The 20,654-nt window shown below is 28.1% G+C and overlaps 1 protein-coding gene and 1 long non-coding RNA gene across 2 annotated transcripts; one reads left to right on the top strand and one right to left on the bottom strand.

Moving 5' to 3' along the window:
- The first annotated feature begins 6,365 nt into the window (after positions 1 to 6,365).
- On the top strand, positions 6,366 to 7,010 carry LOC112730478 (pentatricopeptide repeat-containing protein At2g20710, mitochondrial-like). Its single transcript, XM_025780560.1, has one exon. The coding sequence runs from the start codon at positions 6,366 to 6,368 to the stop codon at positions 7,008 to 7,010; it is 645 nt and encodes a 214-aa protein (XP_025636345.1).
- Positions 7,011 to 16,160: 9,150 nt separating this feature from the next.
- On the bottom strand, positions 16,161 to 18,754 carry LOC112728117 (uncharacterized). The gene is made up of 2 exons (XR_003166130.3): positions 18,022 to 18,754; positions 16,161 to 17,075 (listed from the first exon to the last, which is right to left on the bottom strand). It is a non-coding gene; the product is annotated as an uncharacterized lncRNA (long non-coding RNA).
- Positions 18,755 to 20,654: the final 1,900 nt, after the last annotated feature.

Below are 20,654 nucleotides of genomic sequence, written 5' to 3'. Positions count from 1 at the left end.
GTGTTATAAATATATATTCTAATATTCTTTGATCTTGCCAAACTTTTTTTATATTATTAGATAATATCTTCAGATGCTTTTTGCCAATTCATTTGTTTTTTTAATTTCTTCATGATTAACCTAGATAATAATCCTAATTTTTGTCAATTCATTTATTTTTTCAATTTCTTCATGATTAACCTAGATAATAATCCTAATTTGGTCTATGATGTATAAACCAACAAAGCTAACTTTTGTTATAGGATGTCCTGTCTTATTGGCTGTATTAGCATATATTGAATCTTAGTACCTAACCAATCTTTTTGCATTGTGGTAAAGTTAAAATGGTTACCGAGTTGTTTGAAAGAATTCAATTCATTGCTTTAGTGGAGGCTCTCTCTCTTCATGCCAAAGTTGGAATTCACTCATGAAAATTCATAGTGGGTGTTTGATTAATATGAAATAGGCAAATCTTACACAAATACCAATTCATGTGGATGCTTTTAGATGCATATTATTGCATAGCTCTATATTCTTGGAAAAAATTGATGGTAGAAAAATTGACTTAAAGTTTAAGGCTTGATAATATAACACATTTTATTTATTGTCTAAAAATCTAAAAGTTTGTTTCTGCATTAGCTAAATATTGATATAATCAAAATGTGCAAGCTAACTATTTCATGTAAACAATTTTTTCATTTAATTTATCTTTTTTATCTTCTTTCCCACTTTTTTCTCTCCCCACTTGTTGTTTTATGGTTTCTTTGTATGGTTATACTTATATTGTCATGTAAAAACTAAAGTTGCCAAAGATATATTTTGTTGTCTTTTATTTTATTCTAAAATATATATTTTTATATTTTCAATGTTATGTTATAGATTTTGAATTACCATTGCAAATAATCAAGATGATGTTTTTCTATTAGTCATAATCCTCAACAAAATAGATTATCTAACACTTAAGAAGTTTTATGATTAAAATTATTGTTAACTTTCTATGTTAAAATTATGTTATTTGAATTTATATATTTGGAAAACATGCTAAAAATTGTTATTTGAATTTATGATTTTGTAGGATTATGACTACGGAAAACTTGCTACATATATTATATTTTGAAATACAATGTTAGTATTTCTGTGGAATTCTATTTTTAAGAAGAAAATCTTTGATATTATAGTATTTGTATTCATATAATAAATTATTATTTATAATGAAAATTATTTATGTAATAACTAAAAAAAAATCTAATACTCGAGAAATTGTGGCAATTTTGAACCCCAACATGCATTTAAAAATGAAAAATCTGACTTTATAGAGAGACTGTGATAGTTTAAATTTATGCTAAATATAGTAAAAAATTATCATAGAAACTAATAATTGAGTGACGGTTCCAAATAATCGCTAAATATAATTGAAAATATCATCGAATAAGTATTATAAATTAGCGACAATTTTATACACATAAAACTATCATAAACAACTTAGCGATGGTGCTACCAATAGTTGTCTATCGTCACTAAATTTTATGGCGTCTGGCGACACTCAAATCAGCGACATTTTTTGAACTGTCACGAAATATTTGTAGCGAATAAACGTCATAATAAAACAACATTTTTTGCGATGGTTATTTTTATGTTTTAACGATTTTTTTTAACTCTTACAAAAAATTTAGCAACGTTAAAAATCATTGCTAAATAATAAAAAAAACAATAAAAAATGATGTTTTGTTAGTGTTTACTCGATATAAATATTAACAAAAAGTTAGATTGGGATTTGATAAAATTCTAATAATCTGTTTGGTTTTTGATCAAATTCATAATGATTAATTACTATTCATATAGTAGGCATACATTTATGGAATTATATATGGTGGACCTTTATAGATTATATTGCACCTTTTTTGGGTGTGTTGATACGAAAATGCTATATGTATTACATCTTTCAGCAAATTATTTCTGACCAAAAACAATTATCACTATACGTCTATACCCTTTTTACTTTTGATCTTATTGAAATTAAACTCAAACCGTTAATGTCAAAGTTAAAAATAAGGTCTAACTAATATAGAATATAGGAACTTTCTTCGGTGGGAAAAGAATAATCTGGAGCTTGAAGGACCAGGTTATAAACTTAAATAATCAAAAATATATAGGTTGGTTCACAAATAAAGCAGAATAACGGTTGAGAGAAATTTAAAAAAAATTTAAAATTTTTTATTACCAAAAAGCACCAACGTCGCACCATGGTGGAAGAGATCGAGTGATTGGATTCCAAAACCCTGATCAGAATTTTTTCGATTCCAATGGGGAGAAACACCGCGATGCCGCATCGCCAACTCCTTCCACCACCACCGACTCACCCGCATCTGAGCCTACACCAACGTGCCACCGTGCCGGAGCTCTGAAGCGCAAGGCCAGCTCCCTCTCACTATAGCGCGTCAAATCCGCACGATGTCATCGCTGCGTCATCTTCCCCAGCAAGTTCTGCCGCTTGTTCTGCTTTTGTTCCGGCGGATGTGAAGCACTCGGAGCACAGTTTGGGTGTGGACTCAGTGCCGCTGGCTGAGGAGATCTGAGAGAAGAGCAAAACAGAGAGATTTAGAGAGGAGAGAGAGCTCGCCTCGCCGTCGTCGTTGCCGTCGCCACCGCAGTTCATCACCTCTCCAGATCTGGTCGCAACGCCCAAGCCTCTGAGGATGTTCCATTACGACCTCCTCGACGAGACGCAGAACAAGCTCGATTACATCCTCTCTCTCTCTCACTGTCGAGAACTTCCTCGAGGGCCGCCTCCATATTCTCGTCTTCAAGTCCGGCATGGCCAAGTCCATCCATCAGTGCATATTAGGTCTTTTTACATCTTTTCACATTTTTCCTCAATTTAGGGTTTTTAAATTCTTAATTTTCTATCACTCATGTTTCTTTGTTTTTTTGTGCTTACTTTGAAGTTTAGAATCTAATTTCTTAAACATTCAAGTAGCTCAAAATTATAGTCTGATCTCTTTGTTGGTTTCTAGGCTTTATTCAGATTAGAGCATTCATTCAAGTCTTGTGTGTTGTGTTTTGATTCTTCCATATTCAATAATTAATTACTACTTAGTCCTTAATTAATTAATAAAAATATTATTTATTCGAACTTTAGGTTGAATCATGATCTAGCTGTAAAGTGCGATTCAAATGTTATAAGATAGTAAGATACTATGTTTTTCTGGGTTGAGTTTTGAGATCTTTGTGAAAATGAACTGTGTTTGTAGGTATCATTTTGGATGTCTGAGAAAAGATACTCTACCCATTATGCAACTTGAAGAGGTATTGCTTCTGTTGGTAGTGAAGTTTTGTTGTTGATTATCTGTGTTTTATTTGGATTGCACTGAGTTCTTGGACTTTCTTTCCTTATTAGATTCAAGCTGCTGTTTCTGCGCTATGGAACACATAAGGCTTGAACTGGCCTAGTTCTTTCGAGCAACAAAGACAGAGAACAGGAGACCTAGACTTGCTTGATTGGCTTAAAGCCATGTTTAGTTTCCAGGCATGTATTTTGACCAACACACAATGCTAGAGGAGAATGATTTATTATTCATTACATTTTTTTTGTATAATCTGCTTAAATTTTTATTGCATATGGTAAATTTGTGTGCAGAGGGACAACGTCAGGAATCAGAGAAAGCATTTGATTCTGCTGCTTGCTAATTCTCATATAAGACTACACCCTAAACCTGAGCCTCTAAACATGGCACGTACCTGTCTAATAATGGCCAATTCTAACTTCAGATGGCATATGAACTACACGGTATAATGGCTGGAAATGTCAGCATTGTTACGGGTGAAAATATCAAGCCTTCTTATGGTGGTGATGAAGAGGCATTTCTACGCAAGGTTATAACTCCCCTCTACCGAGTAATAGACACGGTATGCTTTTGTTTTATCGAAGACATTGCAATAGTCAAGTACTTATATTCTCTAGGTCACTACGCCCTTAGTAATCCAGTTAATTAATACAGGAAGCCAAGAGGAGCAGAAATGGAACCGCTCCTCACGCAGCATGGTGCAACTATGATGATCTAAATGAGTATTTCTGGTTTGTTTCCTTTTTTTATTTTATCTTTGAATTGATTTTTTGGTCCGTTTCATCAGTTGTTATCAAGGTTCTGAAAACCGGACCGGACTGGCCGGTTCGACTGGTTTAACTGCGAACCGGCGATGTAAACGGTCCGGTCCTCCTTTAATAACCGTTGGGGAAAAATTGGGAGAAAACCGGTGAACCGGTCGGTTGGGCCGGACCGGTGACCGGCCGGTTTTTATAAAACAGGAGAACGACACCGTTTTTAGTTGTAAAAAAAAAAAAGTAACCCCAACCCGGTTACCACTCGAGAACCCCCCCTTTCTTCCCTCATGCCCATTCACTCTTCTCAGTCTCACACCCTCACAGTGAAGTAGTGAACCCTAGCTTCCCAAATCCCAGCCCAGTAGCCACCGCCGTCGTCAGGGTACTCAGCTCGTCATCGCCACCACTCGAGAACCCCCCTTTCTTCCCCCATTCACTCATCTCAGTCTCACACTCACACTCTCACAGTGAACCCTAGCATTCCGAAATCCCAGCGCAGTAGCCACCGCCGGGGTTCTCAGCTCGTCATCGCCACCGCCGTCGCCTGGCCTCTCAGCTCGTCATCAGCACCGCCGCTTCGTCTGGCCTCTCGTCTCAGCTCGTCGTCAGCACCGTCGCTGGTCTTCGCTTCGTCAACACCCAGGTGAGTGTCTCCTCTGTTTCATCGTCTATGTTAGAATGTATGGTTCTGATTCAGTGATTCCAGAACGCCTAATGTTGATGAATACTTGTATTTGAATTCTGATTCAGTGATTCTAGAATGCCTAATTTCTTAGAATGTTGATGAATACTTGTATTTGAATGGTTGAATTCTACTTTGTATTTGAATACTTGAATGGCTGAATGCCTGAGGCAGATATGGCTGAATTGCTCAATGGCTCGATTGCTCTGTTAGTTTACTGATGGCTCTGTTAGTTTGTTATATGGTTTACTAGTTGCTGATGGCTCCTACTTTTTTTGTTCAAATTTGCTAATGGCTTTGTTTTGTAGTTGTTGGTTTTGCTGGGTGAAGATTTAGTGTTTTGGAATGTTTCATAATGTGCTAAATGCTTAATGCTGTAGGCAGATTTTAATGTTTTGTAGTTGCTGGTTTTGCTGGTTTTGGAATGTTGAATGCTAGTTTTGCTGAAATATTTTGGCCACTAGAGCTTCTTTGATCAACTTCTGCTGAGAATATGCTCTACACAGGTCTATGATCAGAGAATCTTGACTCCCCACGAACGTAAGATAATTGGTGAAGACCTCTCCCATGCCATAAGATTCTATCACACCTTGAGAAAAAAAGCATGCATTATTTTGATTGTTTTGTATTTCCATTAACGACTTCTCTGATTGATACAGGTGATGGTGGTAAGAACTAAGAACACTACCATGCTGGAGTTCTCTTTTGTTTTGAATGTCTTCCATCTCCTGCATACCTGCCTGAGTTGTTTGAATACTTGTATGTGGGGGGGAAGTATATTTTCCCTTTGTTCCATCCTTTGAATACTCGACCTTGCCTCTGCTCTATTTGCAGCTGAAAGCAAAAGATATCAAATGATGAGTAAGGTAAGATTTGAGAAAGGAGCAATGGGAAAAAAGAAAGCAACATACTTGGTCATTCTCTAACAAGTCCTTCCAGTTATGCATCTCAACAAGAGCTTTCGCTGCACAATAAGAAAGGGCTACCCGATAATTTAAATCCTGCAGCCAAATTATTCGGCTACACAAGTTGAACCAAAAGACTAATGATAGGATCATAGAGGTGAAGAGCTTACTCATGTTCCAGAATTGTCTAAGGTGAATATTAGTCGCTGGTGCTTTGGACAAGGGGAAACCTTGTCTTTCTCAGAAAAAAAAAAGAAACTCACAAGAACATCTTGAGGTTTTGATGATTGATAAATCTTTATGTTGACATTTAATATTTAATATTTCTTTATACTATTTAACTTGAGTTTGTATATTAATAAGAGTATATGAATTTGATTGATGACATTTAATGTAGTTTTTAAATTTGAAAATTATTTTAATATTTATATTATACTATAATTATATTTTAGAATGTTTATTTATAATTTATTTATTTTTTTATTTTAAAACGGTTTTTTCAGTTGAACCACCAGTTAAACCGGTTAGACCAGTGAACCAATAAACCAGTAGCTAGAGCGGTTTGATGACCGGTCCGATTTTCCGAACCTTGGTTGTTATTGAATTTATTTGATTTATTTATTTTGTGCACTGTGTTGCAGGTCACCTGATTGCTTTTCTCTTGGATGGCCAATGCGTGATGATGGTGACATTTTAGATGTCTGAGAAAGGATACTCTGAACCTGTAATAAGTTCATTTCTCAAGTTGGATGACATTGAACATGCGAAGAGTATCTTTGAGGAGTGGGAATCTAGAAACCGGTATTTCAGAAATTTCATTATTCCAAACATGATGATAGCAGCTTACAGCAGAAAGGGCAATATGGAAGAAGCTGAAGCCATTGTTAATAGGACAATCATGAAGGGAGGAAAGCCAAATTTATGGACTTGGTCAGGGCTCTTGCTTGGATATATTCCACAAAGAAATTTTTCGATGGCTGTTCGATGTATGAAAGAGGCAGTTTCTATCTGTGAAGTGGGGTGTAAGTGGAGGCCACTACTGGACTCCTTAGCTGCCATTTTTCAGTACTTGAAATTTAATGGAGATATGGAGGAGGCAGAGGATTTGATAAGGTTACTCAGCAGCAAGAATATTGTCTCCCTTGATGTTCATAACAAGCTGATGAGTTGGATTAAGGATGTGGAATCAAATGTGCCTGCAATTGATGTGCTGGGAGGCGATTCACATAAACAAATTGGTGAAATTTCAGAGCCAGAGGAAGATGGAACACGAACAACCCTGACTTCAAGCCTGGAGGTGTTGGGGTGTTCGAGGTCATCTCAATTGAGCCAGTCACAATAACAATACTGCAGGTTCGATGTCGCGACGAGGCTGGAAGTTGATCAATATTTCTATCTTTTTCTTTATTAATCAGACTAGTATTTTGTGGATTATGTTGGTATATAACTTTTTAGGAATTCCATTACCTAATGTACTCATTCTGCTTAAACAAGACATTATAGTTTTTGATACACTATTACACGTTGAAAAGGATAAAAGTGCATTTAAGTTCTTTTAACGTTGTTCTTTGATGTTTGGCAACTTTTTTTTCTTTAAACGTAGATGTAATTTTGTATCCCAAAAGCACGTTCACTTGAAGCAAGAAATTGTAGCTTTTGCGTTACTTTGACGTGTGTTTAGGTTTGTTGCTGGTCATTATTGGTTTTAATAATTTTTTTTTATAATTTTTTTATCATTTTTAATACTTTCTTTTATATTTTAATTTTTAATTTTTTAATTAATTTTTTATTATAATTTTGTTATAATATGAATTATTGATTTTATTAAAAATGACAAAGTAAATAAAAAATTGATCATATATAACAATAGAGTCATAAGTAATAAAATATTATTGTCCAAAATAATACTAAATAAAAAATACTGAAAATATTAAAATAATTATAGAATATTTTTTGTTTGATATTACAATTGTAATTTTTGTGTACGGTTTATTATTCTAATTTTTTATAATATGTATTATTGTTCTTATTAGAAATGATAAATTAAATCACTTGGAATTTATTATAAACTCTTTCGTTTTCTTCAATTTTTTTCAAAAAATAAATATCATACGTCAATATAAAAGATGAAGTTGTACATGAGAATATGTGTTTCATTAAAATATGTAGTGTTTGATCATTAAAATATGGAGTAATTTTTTGTTGAACTGTAAGTAGTAATTCAAGCTGTTTTTTGGAAGTATAGATTTGTATTACATTAATTTTTGGGTAGAATGTAGGTGTAGCCCATATTACAAAGTAAAAAAAAAATTAATTCTTTCAAAAAAACCAATCTTTAAATAGTTGGTTCAACCAAATCAACTTGAACCGATCTGCAAATACATTAAACCTTGAGTTAAAAGTAATATTTTTAATAACTATTGTACAGATGTCATCTCAGCCCTTCATTTAACATGTTATTCCATGGTCTTTCAAAATTTTAAAAATACTTTCTCCACCAAAAACATTCCCTAGAATATATATACACTTTTTGCATCATCATCATTATTGATAGAATCTGAGTTAAGATCATTATCATCGTTATTTTTAATATGTATTTTTAAATAATAATTTTTTGTATTTGTTTGATTTTTTTAAAGAAATTTTTTTTGTTTGTCTTATGTTTTTTTTTTAGAATTCACGAAAGATCAAACTCTAAATAAATCTTTCGAATATAAAATTCTAATACTATTTTATGATATTATTTCTTCTAAAAATTTAAACTGATAAAAAATAATAACATAAATAATTATATCTCTAATTATTTTAATACATACGTGAAAACTACAATTTTTTTTTATTTATGCAGTTTTTAATAATAGTTACTAGATTGAGTTATTGATAATCTAGCATATCTCAAATAGGTTGTCTAGCTAGTTATTTATGGACCTTATCTTTTGACTTGACACCCTATAAAGATATGTATGTTTGGTAGCAGTAGATAACTATGGATATATGTTTGGGATATATGTTTGGCTTAATTTCGATTAAAAAATTGCCAACGTCATTGTTAGTATGTTTATGTTTCTATCTCACAATCTGAACTTCAAATCAATCAGAAGATGATAAATTTGTTTATTACTTCCCTAAATCAATGTTGGATTTGGTGGTGTATATCATGTTTTATTCTAATTAGTCCCTCTTTTCTTGATGTTTTAATAGTCTATCTTATTGATAAATTTTTGGGATTTAATGTCAATAAAAATTAAATTTTAGATTTAGAGTTTTTTAATCACAAAAATTTTAATATTATGCTATGAAATTATTTTTCTCAAACATAAGCTGATAAGAAATTTATACGTAAATAGTTATATTTTTAATAATAATTTTATAGAAAATTCACATAATTTTCGAGCAAGAAAAGTTTATACATTACGATATAATTTAGGTTCAGGGTTCGTAAAATTCTAGTACTAATTATATACAAAGCAAATTAAACTACTTTGATTGTGTACTGTTTATTGATTATATATGCTTTACCTTTGTGATTAAGCAATAATCTTAAGCTACAGTCTTATTTTAAGCTAAACCAACCTGAGTAGTAAATTCATCGTATATTGTTAAATTTATGAAGCAATGTAATTACAAAAGCCTAAGATTATTAGATGCGATAGTTTTACCTATTTTGGGTAAATTATATAGATAAATTAATTGAAGAATAAAATTATATATATGTCTTAAATTGAATTTGGTTATATACATCTTTTGTTTAATTTTTTATGTAAATTATCGAATTAATTAGATTCGATTTAATATGTATATGTTGTACCAAGAGTAAATCAAATTAACTTGATTCGATTTATTACTATATAGCACATACATACTAAATCGAATCAGCTTAATTCGATTTACTACTAATATAAATTAGTATGTATGTGATGTACAATATTTAATCGAATCAAGTTAATTCGATTTATTACTGATACAGCATAGATTTAATTTACATTAAAAAAAGTGTAAATCGATTTATAAAAAGTCAAGCAAAACATGCATGTAATTAAATTTAATTTAAGACATTTATATAATTTTAATAATCAATTTATCTATATAATTTATCCTATTATTTGATTAGCATTAACCTTAAACTAAATTTGATGGATCAGTTGATGGGATTTATCATTATAATAAGTATGACTTTGCATCCATATATAGTAGTGAATAAGATCCGTCGCTATGTTAGATACAGTCTCCAAAAAAAATAATAATAAAAAGGAAAATTTAAAAAAAAAAAAAATTGCTTCTAACTTTTCAAGGTATCTCAAGGAGCTAAATATGATGGGGGGAGGAATTCAAAATTTGATAGAATTTAAGTAAATGAATTAAACGTGAAACCCTACTAAAGCGCTAGATATTATATATGGTCCATTACTAAATATATTTACACTTGATATACCTACAAAAACATTAGGACTTGATTATTCTATTTTAAGCTTATTACTTAATTGATTAATGTTAGTTAGAGAGCGTCTCAGGCTCTAAGCGACATATGTTCTTTTTTTTTTTTCTGTATTATTATTATTATTATAGTGAAGTATATATATATAGTTACACGTGATCCGAACTCAAACAAAGGAGGGAACAAGAGGCTTCTCTTATTCCCATGAAGCATTTTAGTGCTCTTTGGCGTTTTTTGTTCAAAGTTTTTCAACTTTTTCTCTGGCACCACTAACAGCATGCCTAAGTTTAACTATTATTTTTTATTTTTTATTCATGCTTAAATTAATAAGTTAAATACATACTTTATTGGCATGACCTAATGGAGTTGAAGAATTTTTAATACAATTTGATATCTCGGAATATGTTACTTCTCTGGTAATCTCTTTATTTTATTTTATTTTATTTTTTCTTTTTGTATTTCCATTTATGTAAATTTTCCCTTAATTAATCCAAACTTCTGTTTCAAATGCCCAATCATCAAAACGTTTGGATAGTTTTATAGTATATGCTTCTTTTTCTTAGAGATTATTGCAATCATTCTTATTAATATATCATGTAGTAATTAAACGATATATTCTTTTGAAACTTAATTAAACTACTTCTTCGTTCTCTTACATGCAAAGCCTCTGATTAGGATAAAATGTTTTAAATTAATATTAATATTTATGTCTTTTTTTATTGATTTAAATGTTTAAAAAGAATTCTTTTATAATATAATTTGTTTTTATAACTTAAAAATCTAGAAATTAATCTTTGTTGATTCAAAAAAGATTAGTATAAAAATAATAAAAAAACCTATGTAAATGTTACGTATCTTCTTTTATCAATTTAAATTTTTAAGAATAACAATATCATAATAACTATCTCTACTGGAACATCAAGTTTTGAACACATCACTTTTTTATTCTTTTGTTTTTATCTCAAATTCAAAATAATAGCATATATATGTAATTCAGTTTTGAACAAAAAGTTATGCAAGTAAATTCCGTCATTAATTATCTTCAAAATTCGTACTTTCATCCACTTCTCACAATAATTGCTCTACCAAGAAAGTAGCCAATTACTACATCATCAAAGTAAATTCTCATTCCAACAAGCTTTGGACTTTTAGAACCTACCCTCAATAATTGGTAAATTTAATCATATCTCTAAAATATAGAGTTAGCGAGTTTAAAACCCTCAATATACTAATCTATTTAGATCAATTATTGCTCTATACCTGTATCAGTCTTCAGTTTCAAAGCATCAACAGTTTCTAATCATGAAATGTCAGAATAACTTAGAAATTTTGACAAGAAATTCTCATGTATATGCCGTCACTACAATAGTAGCCACAGGATCTTAACTACTACTACTACTAATAATAATAATAATAATAATAAAATTTAATCATTCTATTAATTTTTATATAATTTTATTAAATTTTTAATTAAATTTTTATAATTTTTTTAATTAAATTTTATATTATTTTTAATTTTAAAATTAGGTCTTTTTTATGTCAAAAATATTAAAATTAACCGAATATTTCTCTCAAAATACATACGGTCAAAAATATAATTAAGTTTTTAATTATAAATATTTTTAATTTATAAAAAAATATTTAATTAATTCTAATATTTTTTATATTATAAAAAATTTAATTATAAATTTAATAAAATTATAAGCAACAGACAGAATAATTAAATTAAATATAATAATAACAATATATCATACCTATACTAAGGTTAATTTCTATATCTAGCTAGTGTCCTAGCATTAACCAACTGTAACTTAACTCTATAGTGTATGTAATAATTTTGCTTTGTTATATTTGTGGGTCACATTTTTTGTTCTCCCCAATGCATGGGGCTACTCAACTTAACCTACCACACCAACAAATTAGTTCCAATACTATGGTCTTTTTATATGGACCACATTCCTTGTCTCCATCAACCTCCATTAATAATGGCTATAAAATTGCTTCTATATTAATTAACTATGACCAACTGTCTAAGCCAAAAAGAGTGATGATATTAAATAACCCTAAGTGATATTAAATAATTGCTGAAAATTTTCTGAAAGTGATTTCTGTCTTTAAGTGTATGAGATGTATTAATACTATTTTTTTTTTCCCTTTTATTGGCCTATATGTTGGTTCCAAAAGTTGCTTTTTAGTAGTTTATTTCATATATAAAAAAATTGTTGCACAAACCTAAAAAGGTGGTAGGGTTTGGGTCGGCAAATGATAAATAAATAGTATTTTTTTTTTTTACAAATAGATTAATGCTACATTATGATTGGAAAAATATATATTAGCTTGCTTCTTTTATTAAATAAAGATGGTTGTGGAATGAAATAAAATAAAATAATATACTCATAATCATCTAAAGATAATGTAAAATATTAAATAAGTTTAGACAATTTGGGTTGTTCAGTATTGCATATATATTATTACTTCCTCTCCTCCTACAAAAGTGTGTAACATTTAAAATGAACAAAAAGCAACAATAATTATTTTAGAAGGGATGGAGCAAATTAATTTTTTCTTAGAAATGTTACCATATGCGACCCAACACACACTTAAGGTGCTGTACAATGTATATACATCAGCATTGGAAATATAATTTTCAAAGAACAGAGATCCATGCCTAGGTTGAAGGTTGAAGCTAATCATGTAGTATACAGTAATACAGATAGATTTTGATGTTCCTTAATATTTGATATTTTATATATTAATTAATAATTTTAAAATAAAAAATATATACAATTATTTCATTTATATATAAAACTTTTATATTTAATAATTAATTTATAGGATAAATTTATCATCTATTAATTATACAAGTACTTCATGTTTTAGTGCATTTTCAGTTTTTCTGGGTCATTAGGAACCTCCTAATAAATAGTAAGCATTAAACATAAACCATGGAAATTAAAAATACGGTTATATTAGGAAGACAAAAAATTCAGCCAGAATTTATTGAGGTAGGTAAAGAAGCACACGTGAAAGGTTGATAAAAAAAGGCTAAGAAATTGTTAAAAGTCTTTTCATAACAGCAATACATATAATACATGAGTTATTAGCTTTTAACAATTTTTTTGGTTTTTCTTGATCAGTCCGTGACTGTGTGTCTCTTTACCTATCTCAACAGAATCAGCCTTATTTAGTATTCATTAATTATTGTAATAATTAATACGAAAATATTTGGTAATTAAAGAAAATTAGCAAAAAATAACAATAATTTGCTTTATTTATTATTCATTAATTATTGCGACAATTAATAAATGCTAAATAAAATAAGTTCCGACTATTTTTTTTGTTTCTCTAGCATTATCATAATTAATAAATATTAAATAAGATAAATTCTGTCTGTTTTTAGCTAATTTATTTTGGTTACCAAATTTTTTTATTAAAATAATGTGCAAAACTAAAATAAACTAAGATAATATAATGGAACTTGGATCTGATGTCACAGTAGGTTTTGTCGGTGCAAAATTGGGATAAATTAAACAGGTGAATATAACTTCCATTTTTTTATTTTGGCCCACATATGTTAATTATTGTGAAGATGGGGACTATATACAAGTAAATAGAAAAAATACTGCATTTGGCCAGGCAGATAATAGTAATTAAGGAGATATTTCTTCAGCATTGTGAAAATTTAATTAAAAATAAAAAAAATAAAAAATAAAAAAGAAGGGTAAGGCTTGATTGATATCATGATATTACCCCACATAAGCATGTGAGTCAATCAATCAAAGATTAAGGAGGCATAAGTATCAATAATGTATGTGTGATCCACATAGAAAATAAAGTGACATATATGGACAATATTTTGAACATTAATGGAAATGGAACGGTCCTAAGTGTTGAAAATAGAACTTATCAAAAAATGGCAAATTAATCAAAACAGGTAAATGAAGGTAACTAATTAATACTAGTGCTCAGTCTTATCCCATTATGATTATGCTATGTCCATAACCTCATGTCTTACATATTAGATGCCATAGTTAGATAGACAAAAACAACAGTCAAAACTTGTCTTATTTAGCATTAATTAATTGTCGTAACAATTAATAGATACTAAATAAGACAAGTTATGCTATTTTTGGCTGATTTTCTTTGATTATTACCAAACATTTCCAAATTTTAAATTAAATGATAAAATTTTAAAATAGTCCGTGAATTTTAGTTTTTGAAATTTTAATTACACTATTATTATATTTAAAATTAAACTCTAAATACTATAGTGGTATTTTATTTTTTTTTTTATCAGTGACTCAATAAACAGAATGATAAACTGATATTTTCTTATCATATTGGACAATAATAAAACAACATCGTTTGCTTTTGTGTGGTTAATTAAAGAGGGTTCTTTAAGTAGGTGTACGGAGGAGAAAGGTTAAAAGCAATGCAAGTTGATATGAGTATGTGTTGTCCCTCTCCTTGCATGGGTTGTTTTTATTTCATCTTCCATTATATTTGTGTTCATCATATCACTATCAATCCTTGTCACCACACCATGAGTAATATAATGATGAGTTATTGTTAAATTATCCCAAGTTATTCTTTCTTTGTCTCTAAAGATGAGAAATTATTGTATGTTTGTAGAATATTTAAGTAGATTATTATTGAATTTTTCATTCATTTATAAATTAATATTTTAAATAAAAAGCGTAGATTTTATCACAATAAATATTATTAATATTAAAAATATAATTATTTATGTCTTCTCGTACGTATCAACTTAATTTTTTTAAAAAAGTGATATTATAATATAATATCGAAACTTTTATAATTTAAAAGTCTAAAATTCGATTCTTGTTAATCCTAAAATAAAAAATTTTAACATAAGATAAAGAAATAAAGAAAAATGTTAGAGGGTCAGTTTTTGACCAGTAGTTAATCATTAATATTTAAAAGTATGAACTAAAAATATATTACTAGATTACTAGACTAAAAATTGAACTGATGACAAAAAATTTTAACCAAAAATAATAAATTATGCTGACTTTTGAGTTTTTCTCATAAAAAATATCTATGTTTGCGTGAATAGATGTATTAAAAATATAATTATTGATATGTCTGTTTTTATTAGTTTAAATTTTTATAAATTATTGTAATTTATATATTATTTTTTGAGCGGATAAATAATATTATTCTACCTACACGATAAGAATTGCTTAATTAGGACCTTAAGAATAGTAACTAATTTGTCACTAATTCGGCACAAAAATGATTATTTGTAAAGAATTAGCAACCACTTATTAATTGATTTTATTTTTCACTTTTAATCTCATCTTAGTTATTCAGGGCAAAGAGAGAAAAAAATTGGCCTCTAATCCTTCACAATATTATTTTAAACGATTAAAATGATAGTCACAAAATGAAAGATGTTTTAATAAATGAATGGATTATTAAATATCCACTAATTAGCTACAAATTTTGTTGTACATAGTTCATCATAACTTATTCACTTAAAGATCAAGAAGTAGATGGAGTATGTGAGAAAATTAAATGTTGTACTCCAAGGCAAGGTCCAACTAAATTATTTCACATGTTTGTACTACAATAATTAATGATAATAAAAGTGATCATATCAAGTTTCAAAAGTGATACTAAAAGCATGTTTTATGTAATTATAGAAATTTTTTCGTTCGGTTGCTGCTATTGACATTGTAGATCTTTTTTGATTCCTCATGATGATATTTTGTAGCACTCTATAGGGACAAATTGGATTATGCTTTTTAACAAAATTTTATCAAACATATAAAGTGAAGTCATCATCCAATGAATTTAGTTTGATGATACGCATTATGTGTATGTTGTTATCCCAGCTAATAATAATAGTTTGTAAAAATGATAAATATATATGAAATAAGAGTAATTCTAAATAGTAGTAATCATATGCATGCATAAATACTACAAGTTATTTGTTTTTTTTTTAATGAATTTATTGGTGTATTCTTTTGCATACTTTAATTTGGACTTATTTAATAATATAGTTGATTTTAATGATTATTAATGAATTGGAGGTACAACATTATTAATAACTTTATATAATACATATTCAAGTATTGTTACATTTCTGAACTCAGTATTCAACTCCTGAACACTATGTATTTGGACTATATATAAAATAATAGAATTACAAAATAATTACAACACTGGATAACTGATCATTAACAGCTTAATTGACATAATATAATTACATAACAAAATATTATTAAATTACTAAGATATTTTATAAAATTCATCAAATACATTCTGAAATATGAATGTTTACTTAGAATTCACACCCTTTTTCATTAATTTGATATTATTAGAAATTACACAAATTGCACATTATATTATTGATTTTCTTTTCACAGCATCAAAATTCGGATATCAAGGGGACACCCCCAAAAAAAATTAATTATCTTTTCTCTCTAAGAGTAAAAAAATATGGTAAGAAATTAAAGTTTTTTTCCATACAAGTTTTCTGTTAGTATCCTAAAATGTATTCAAATAACATTCATGGAGGTTTTATATATGTTGTCAAATATACTTGTAGATGGCTTTTAAAGATCTGTAAATATTGTGGTAAAAAAAAAAAACTATGAAATGAATGAGAATGAAGTCCAATATAATGCATATATGTGAAATAGTGGAAATCAGCAATAAGTATAGTGATATTATAAATATTAGGGTTTGGCTAATAAATATTCTACAATCATCTCTTAAGGAGCGGAAGAAAAAAAATAAAAAATAAAAAATAAAAAACTTCAATACATTATTAAAGAATTTAAAAATTTTCATTTTTATTTTTTCCTTAAATAGTACATGCTATATGATGCTAGATAAAAGACAAAATACCTTCTAGTTCACACTTTGTCTTGTAATTCAAAGTCTTCATTTCTTGATATCTTTCTCCCCCCATTAATAAGATTTCACTGCAATAATTTTTAACCCCTGAAAAAAGCACATAAATGCTATGCTTTTTGAGAATAAACAAGTTACTGACACTGACTCAGTGCTTCTATGAGAATAACACAATTTGTTGGCTACTTTGCTAACTTCTTACTTTTCTATATATCAAAAAAAAAAAACATAAAAACAAAAAAAGATGTCTTGTTTCTATCATCTGTTGGTTGCATACATGATATATATTGCTCAGAAATTGATTGAGTATCTATCTGGCTTTGAGACAAACCCTTCATCATTCCCTTATCATCATAAAATACTGATGATAAATTTAAGAATTTTTGTATTTGGTTAATGAATGTACTAACATTATAATTAACATTTTTCAAGGCAAACATTTTTTATTAAAAAATAGGAATTTTAACCTACTAGCTAATACATAAAAAAATAATTTTACACAAAATATAAAAAACATCATTAATATATATTATATATATTTTTTATATAGAATTAAGTATACCGAAAACACCAGTATTCCAATTGTTTTAATCGTTAATTTCAATTAATATATATTATATATATTTTTTATAATTCAGATCAACAGTTAAAACAACTGAAACATTGATATTCTCGGTACTCTTAAAACTTCTCCTATAATATATATATATATAGAGGATGACACAATTTAGGACTAGTTTAGGTCAATAATGTTTATCCAACATAACCTTTTTCGTAACTCACACTTTAGATTCCAAACCACTCACATCATATCCTTACAGTTATTTAATTCAATGATGTTTATCCCAATTTGATTAATCACTTTGACTTTTAACCTATGCTGATTATTACAAAAATATATATTTAATTTCCTTCTCAAAACCCCATAATAAGAAGACACATATGTATGCTAATGTTGAAGAAACAAAAGCATATCATCTGAAACATGATGAGAAAAAAAAAATAGTATATATTATCATGAAAATTATGAACTCACCTTCAAAAAAGTGAAGCTAGCATCACAAATACTAAAAAATCAGCCTCCATCTTTTTGCATTTCCAAATGCTAAGAGGTGCAGCAGGTCATGATGGGGAAGAGGGGCACATGAAGAACTAACTCATAACAAAACTATTTAATTTACTCCTTTTCATAATATTTAACCTAATAATTAAGGCTTTGAGAAATTTAGCATATTAATAATAATCTAATATATACCTATTATTATGAATATATATTATATATGCCAAAGTTATAAAGTAGTAGATATTGTGAAATAGAAAAGAATGAATATTACAAAATATTTTTAGGTTGGTGAAATAGAAAAAAAAAATGTAAGATATTGTCTTCTTTGCTTCACACTCATATTATTCATGATCTCTTCATGAGTTAGTATTGCACGTGCCCTGCTTCTCCATCTTGCTCAGCATGCACCCTTTTAATTCATTGCCACTAGCTAAGAGAACCTTATTAGCTTTGAGGTTGTAGAATGAAGAACAACAACAAAATTAAAAATAATAATAATAATAATAATAAATAGAAGATATAATTAAGAGATAGAGAAAGAAAAGGGTTCACAAAGTGTGGTGTGGTGAAGTTTATGAGAGACACACATGAGGTTCATCTTTGTGTGGATTCAAGGGTTACTCATTTATAGCAAAAATGTGGAATTTTAGGGTGAATTTTTAAAAGGTGAGGAGCAAGAAGTGAAAGGCTTAGTTGGGTGTGGGACCTTTTTATTATTTTTCAACCCCAAACAGCTTGTCATAAGTCACAATTACAATATAGGACATTAGGACCACTTACTTACTTACTCATATCACTTACCACATTATGGCTTAAATTAATTACCTATGTTTCTGAAATATCCCTAGAAAAACACATTAAAATAATATTATTATTAATTATTTTTTTATATACTACCCTTTTTAAAATAATTGTCTAAAAAAATTAAAAATAAATTTTAATTGGATTCATAAATTCATTTTCTTTTAATGAGTAAAAAGGTATAGGTAGAAAAAAATTGTTCTTGTACAAGTAAATATATGTAATTAATAATTATTTAATTAAGGATATTATAGAACAATAATTAATGTTTAACATACAAAATAAGCTAATATAGAGAGAATAAATTTAAAAAAAAATAAGGAACAAAGATAAATATAATATTTTGGAAAACATTTATCAAATATATTTTAAGAAATAAATATAAAAAATGGGAAAAAATTTATTAAGAATATAAAAATATTTCGTATATAATCACCATAGGTACTAGTACTGATGAAGAATCAAAGAAATGGACTGAATGAAAAAAAGAAAAAAGAAGAAATCTAATTTACTGCCATACCACCATTTTATTACTAATTAATAATAAGAAAAAATATATTTTTACCCTGATACCACCTAAACTGGACTGAACAAAGAATATTTATTAATTATAATTGGACTAGCTAGGTCGTGCATTTATGCCTTTGGAAACAGAATAAAACATGTAATAGGAGAAAAAAAAATAATAATAATTAGGTATATAAGACTTAGTGTTTGTAAGGGCTCAGTGAACTATATGCTAGAATTTTTATTCTCTGAGAATTCACTCAGTAGGCATGGGTTTTATTCATTTTTAAAAGGTCAAACTAAGCTTCCTGACAAGGCTAAATCCAAAGGAGGTTCAAGGGTTGATGGAACTATAGACATTTTTTATCTTTTTGTCATTATTTAATTATAACTATTCTTATACATATATATTGTATTGTGAAATTAATTAATTATTAACCTTAAGATAGTGTCAATTAAATCTCCCTCTCAGTTTAGGGTTTTTTCTTATTTTTCTCCGGATGAGCACCTTATTATTCTTCTCTTTATTAGAGTTATATTTTATATTATAATAAAATACATAAAATTTTAAATAAGAAGAGAGAAAAAAAGTTCAACATAGAAGGGTATCCATTTAAAAAATTTTTATTTCACAAAAAAAAAAGGAGAAAAAGAAAAACTGTTGCATTACACTTGTATGCTCACTGAATAGGGTTTGTGGTTGATAAGCTACTTAATTACAGTCATGGATTCAAATTGTTAACCACGTCATTTGATGCGGTTATAATAATATTATATTATTGTAGAAGCGATTTTACACCACAACTATAGTGTATTTTTTATTCACATAATGTGATTGCAACTTAATCCTATTATTAGGATGTGTATCAACTCACAATGACTTCAATGCACATTGTGATGATGATGTGCCTAATATTTTGATTTTTAACAAATTTTTATTTTATTTTTTACAATATTTTTTATTTTGATATATTAAAGATTAATTTACTGCAAATTAAAATTTTATTTTAAAATTTTTTATTGATCAATGGTTACTGCATATACAAATAAGATTCGAATTTTAACAATTGTTTAAACAGACAAAATAAATTAACCATTTTATAATGATAATTAAATTGTGTTATAATGATATTTTTACCTAATTTTTTGTAATTAAATTTATTAAAGAATTTATTTAATATACATATTAAATATTTATCTAATTTATTAAAAATTAAAGTGTTTGAACTAAAATTTACTAGGAAATAATTTGAATATTTACTCTAAAAAAATTTATTTAGCCAAAATTTTAAAATTAT

Source organism: Arachis hypogaea, chromosome 12, assembly GCF_003086295.3.
Source record: "Arachis hypogaea cultivar Tifrunner chromosome 12, arahy.Tifrunner.gnm2.J5K5, whole genome shotgun sequence".
Classification (NCBI taxonomy): Eukaryota; Viridiplantae; Streptophyta; class Magnoliopsida; order Fabales; family Fabaceae; genus Arachis; species Arachis hypogaea.
The sequence above is the reverse complement of the archived record's forward strand: the minus strand, read 5'-3'. Positions and strand labels throughout refer to the sequence as shown.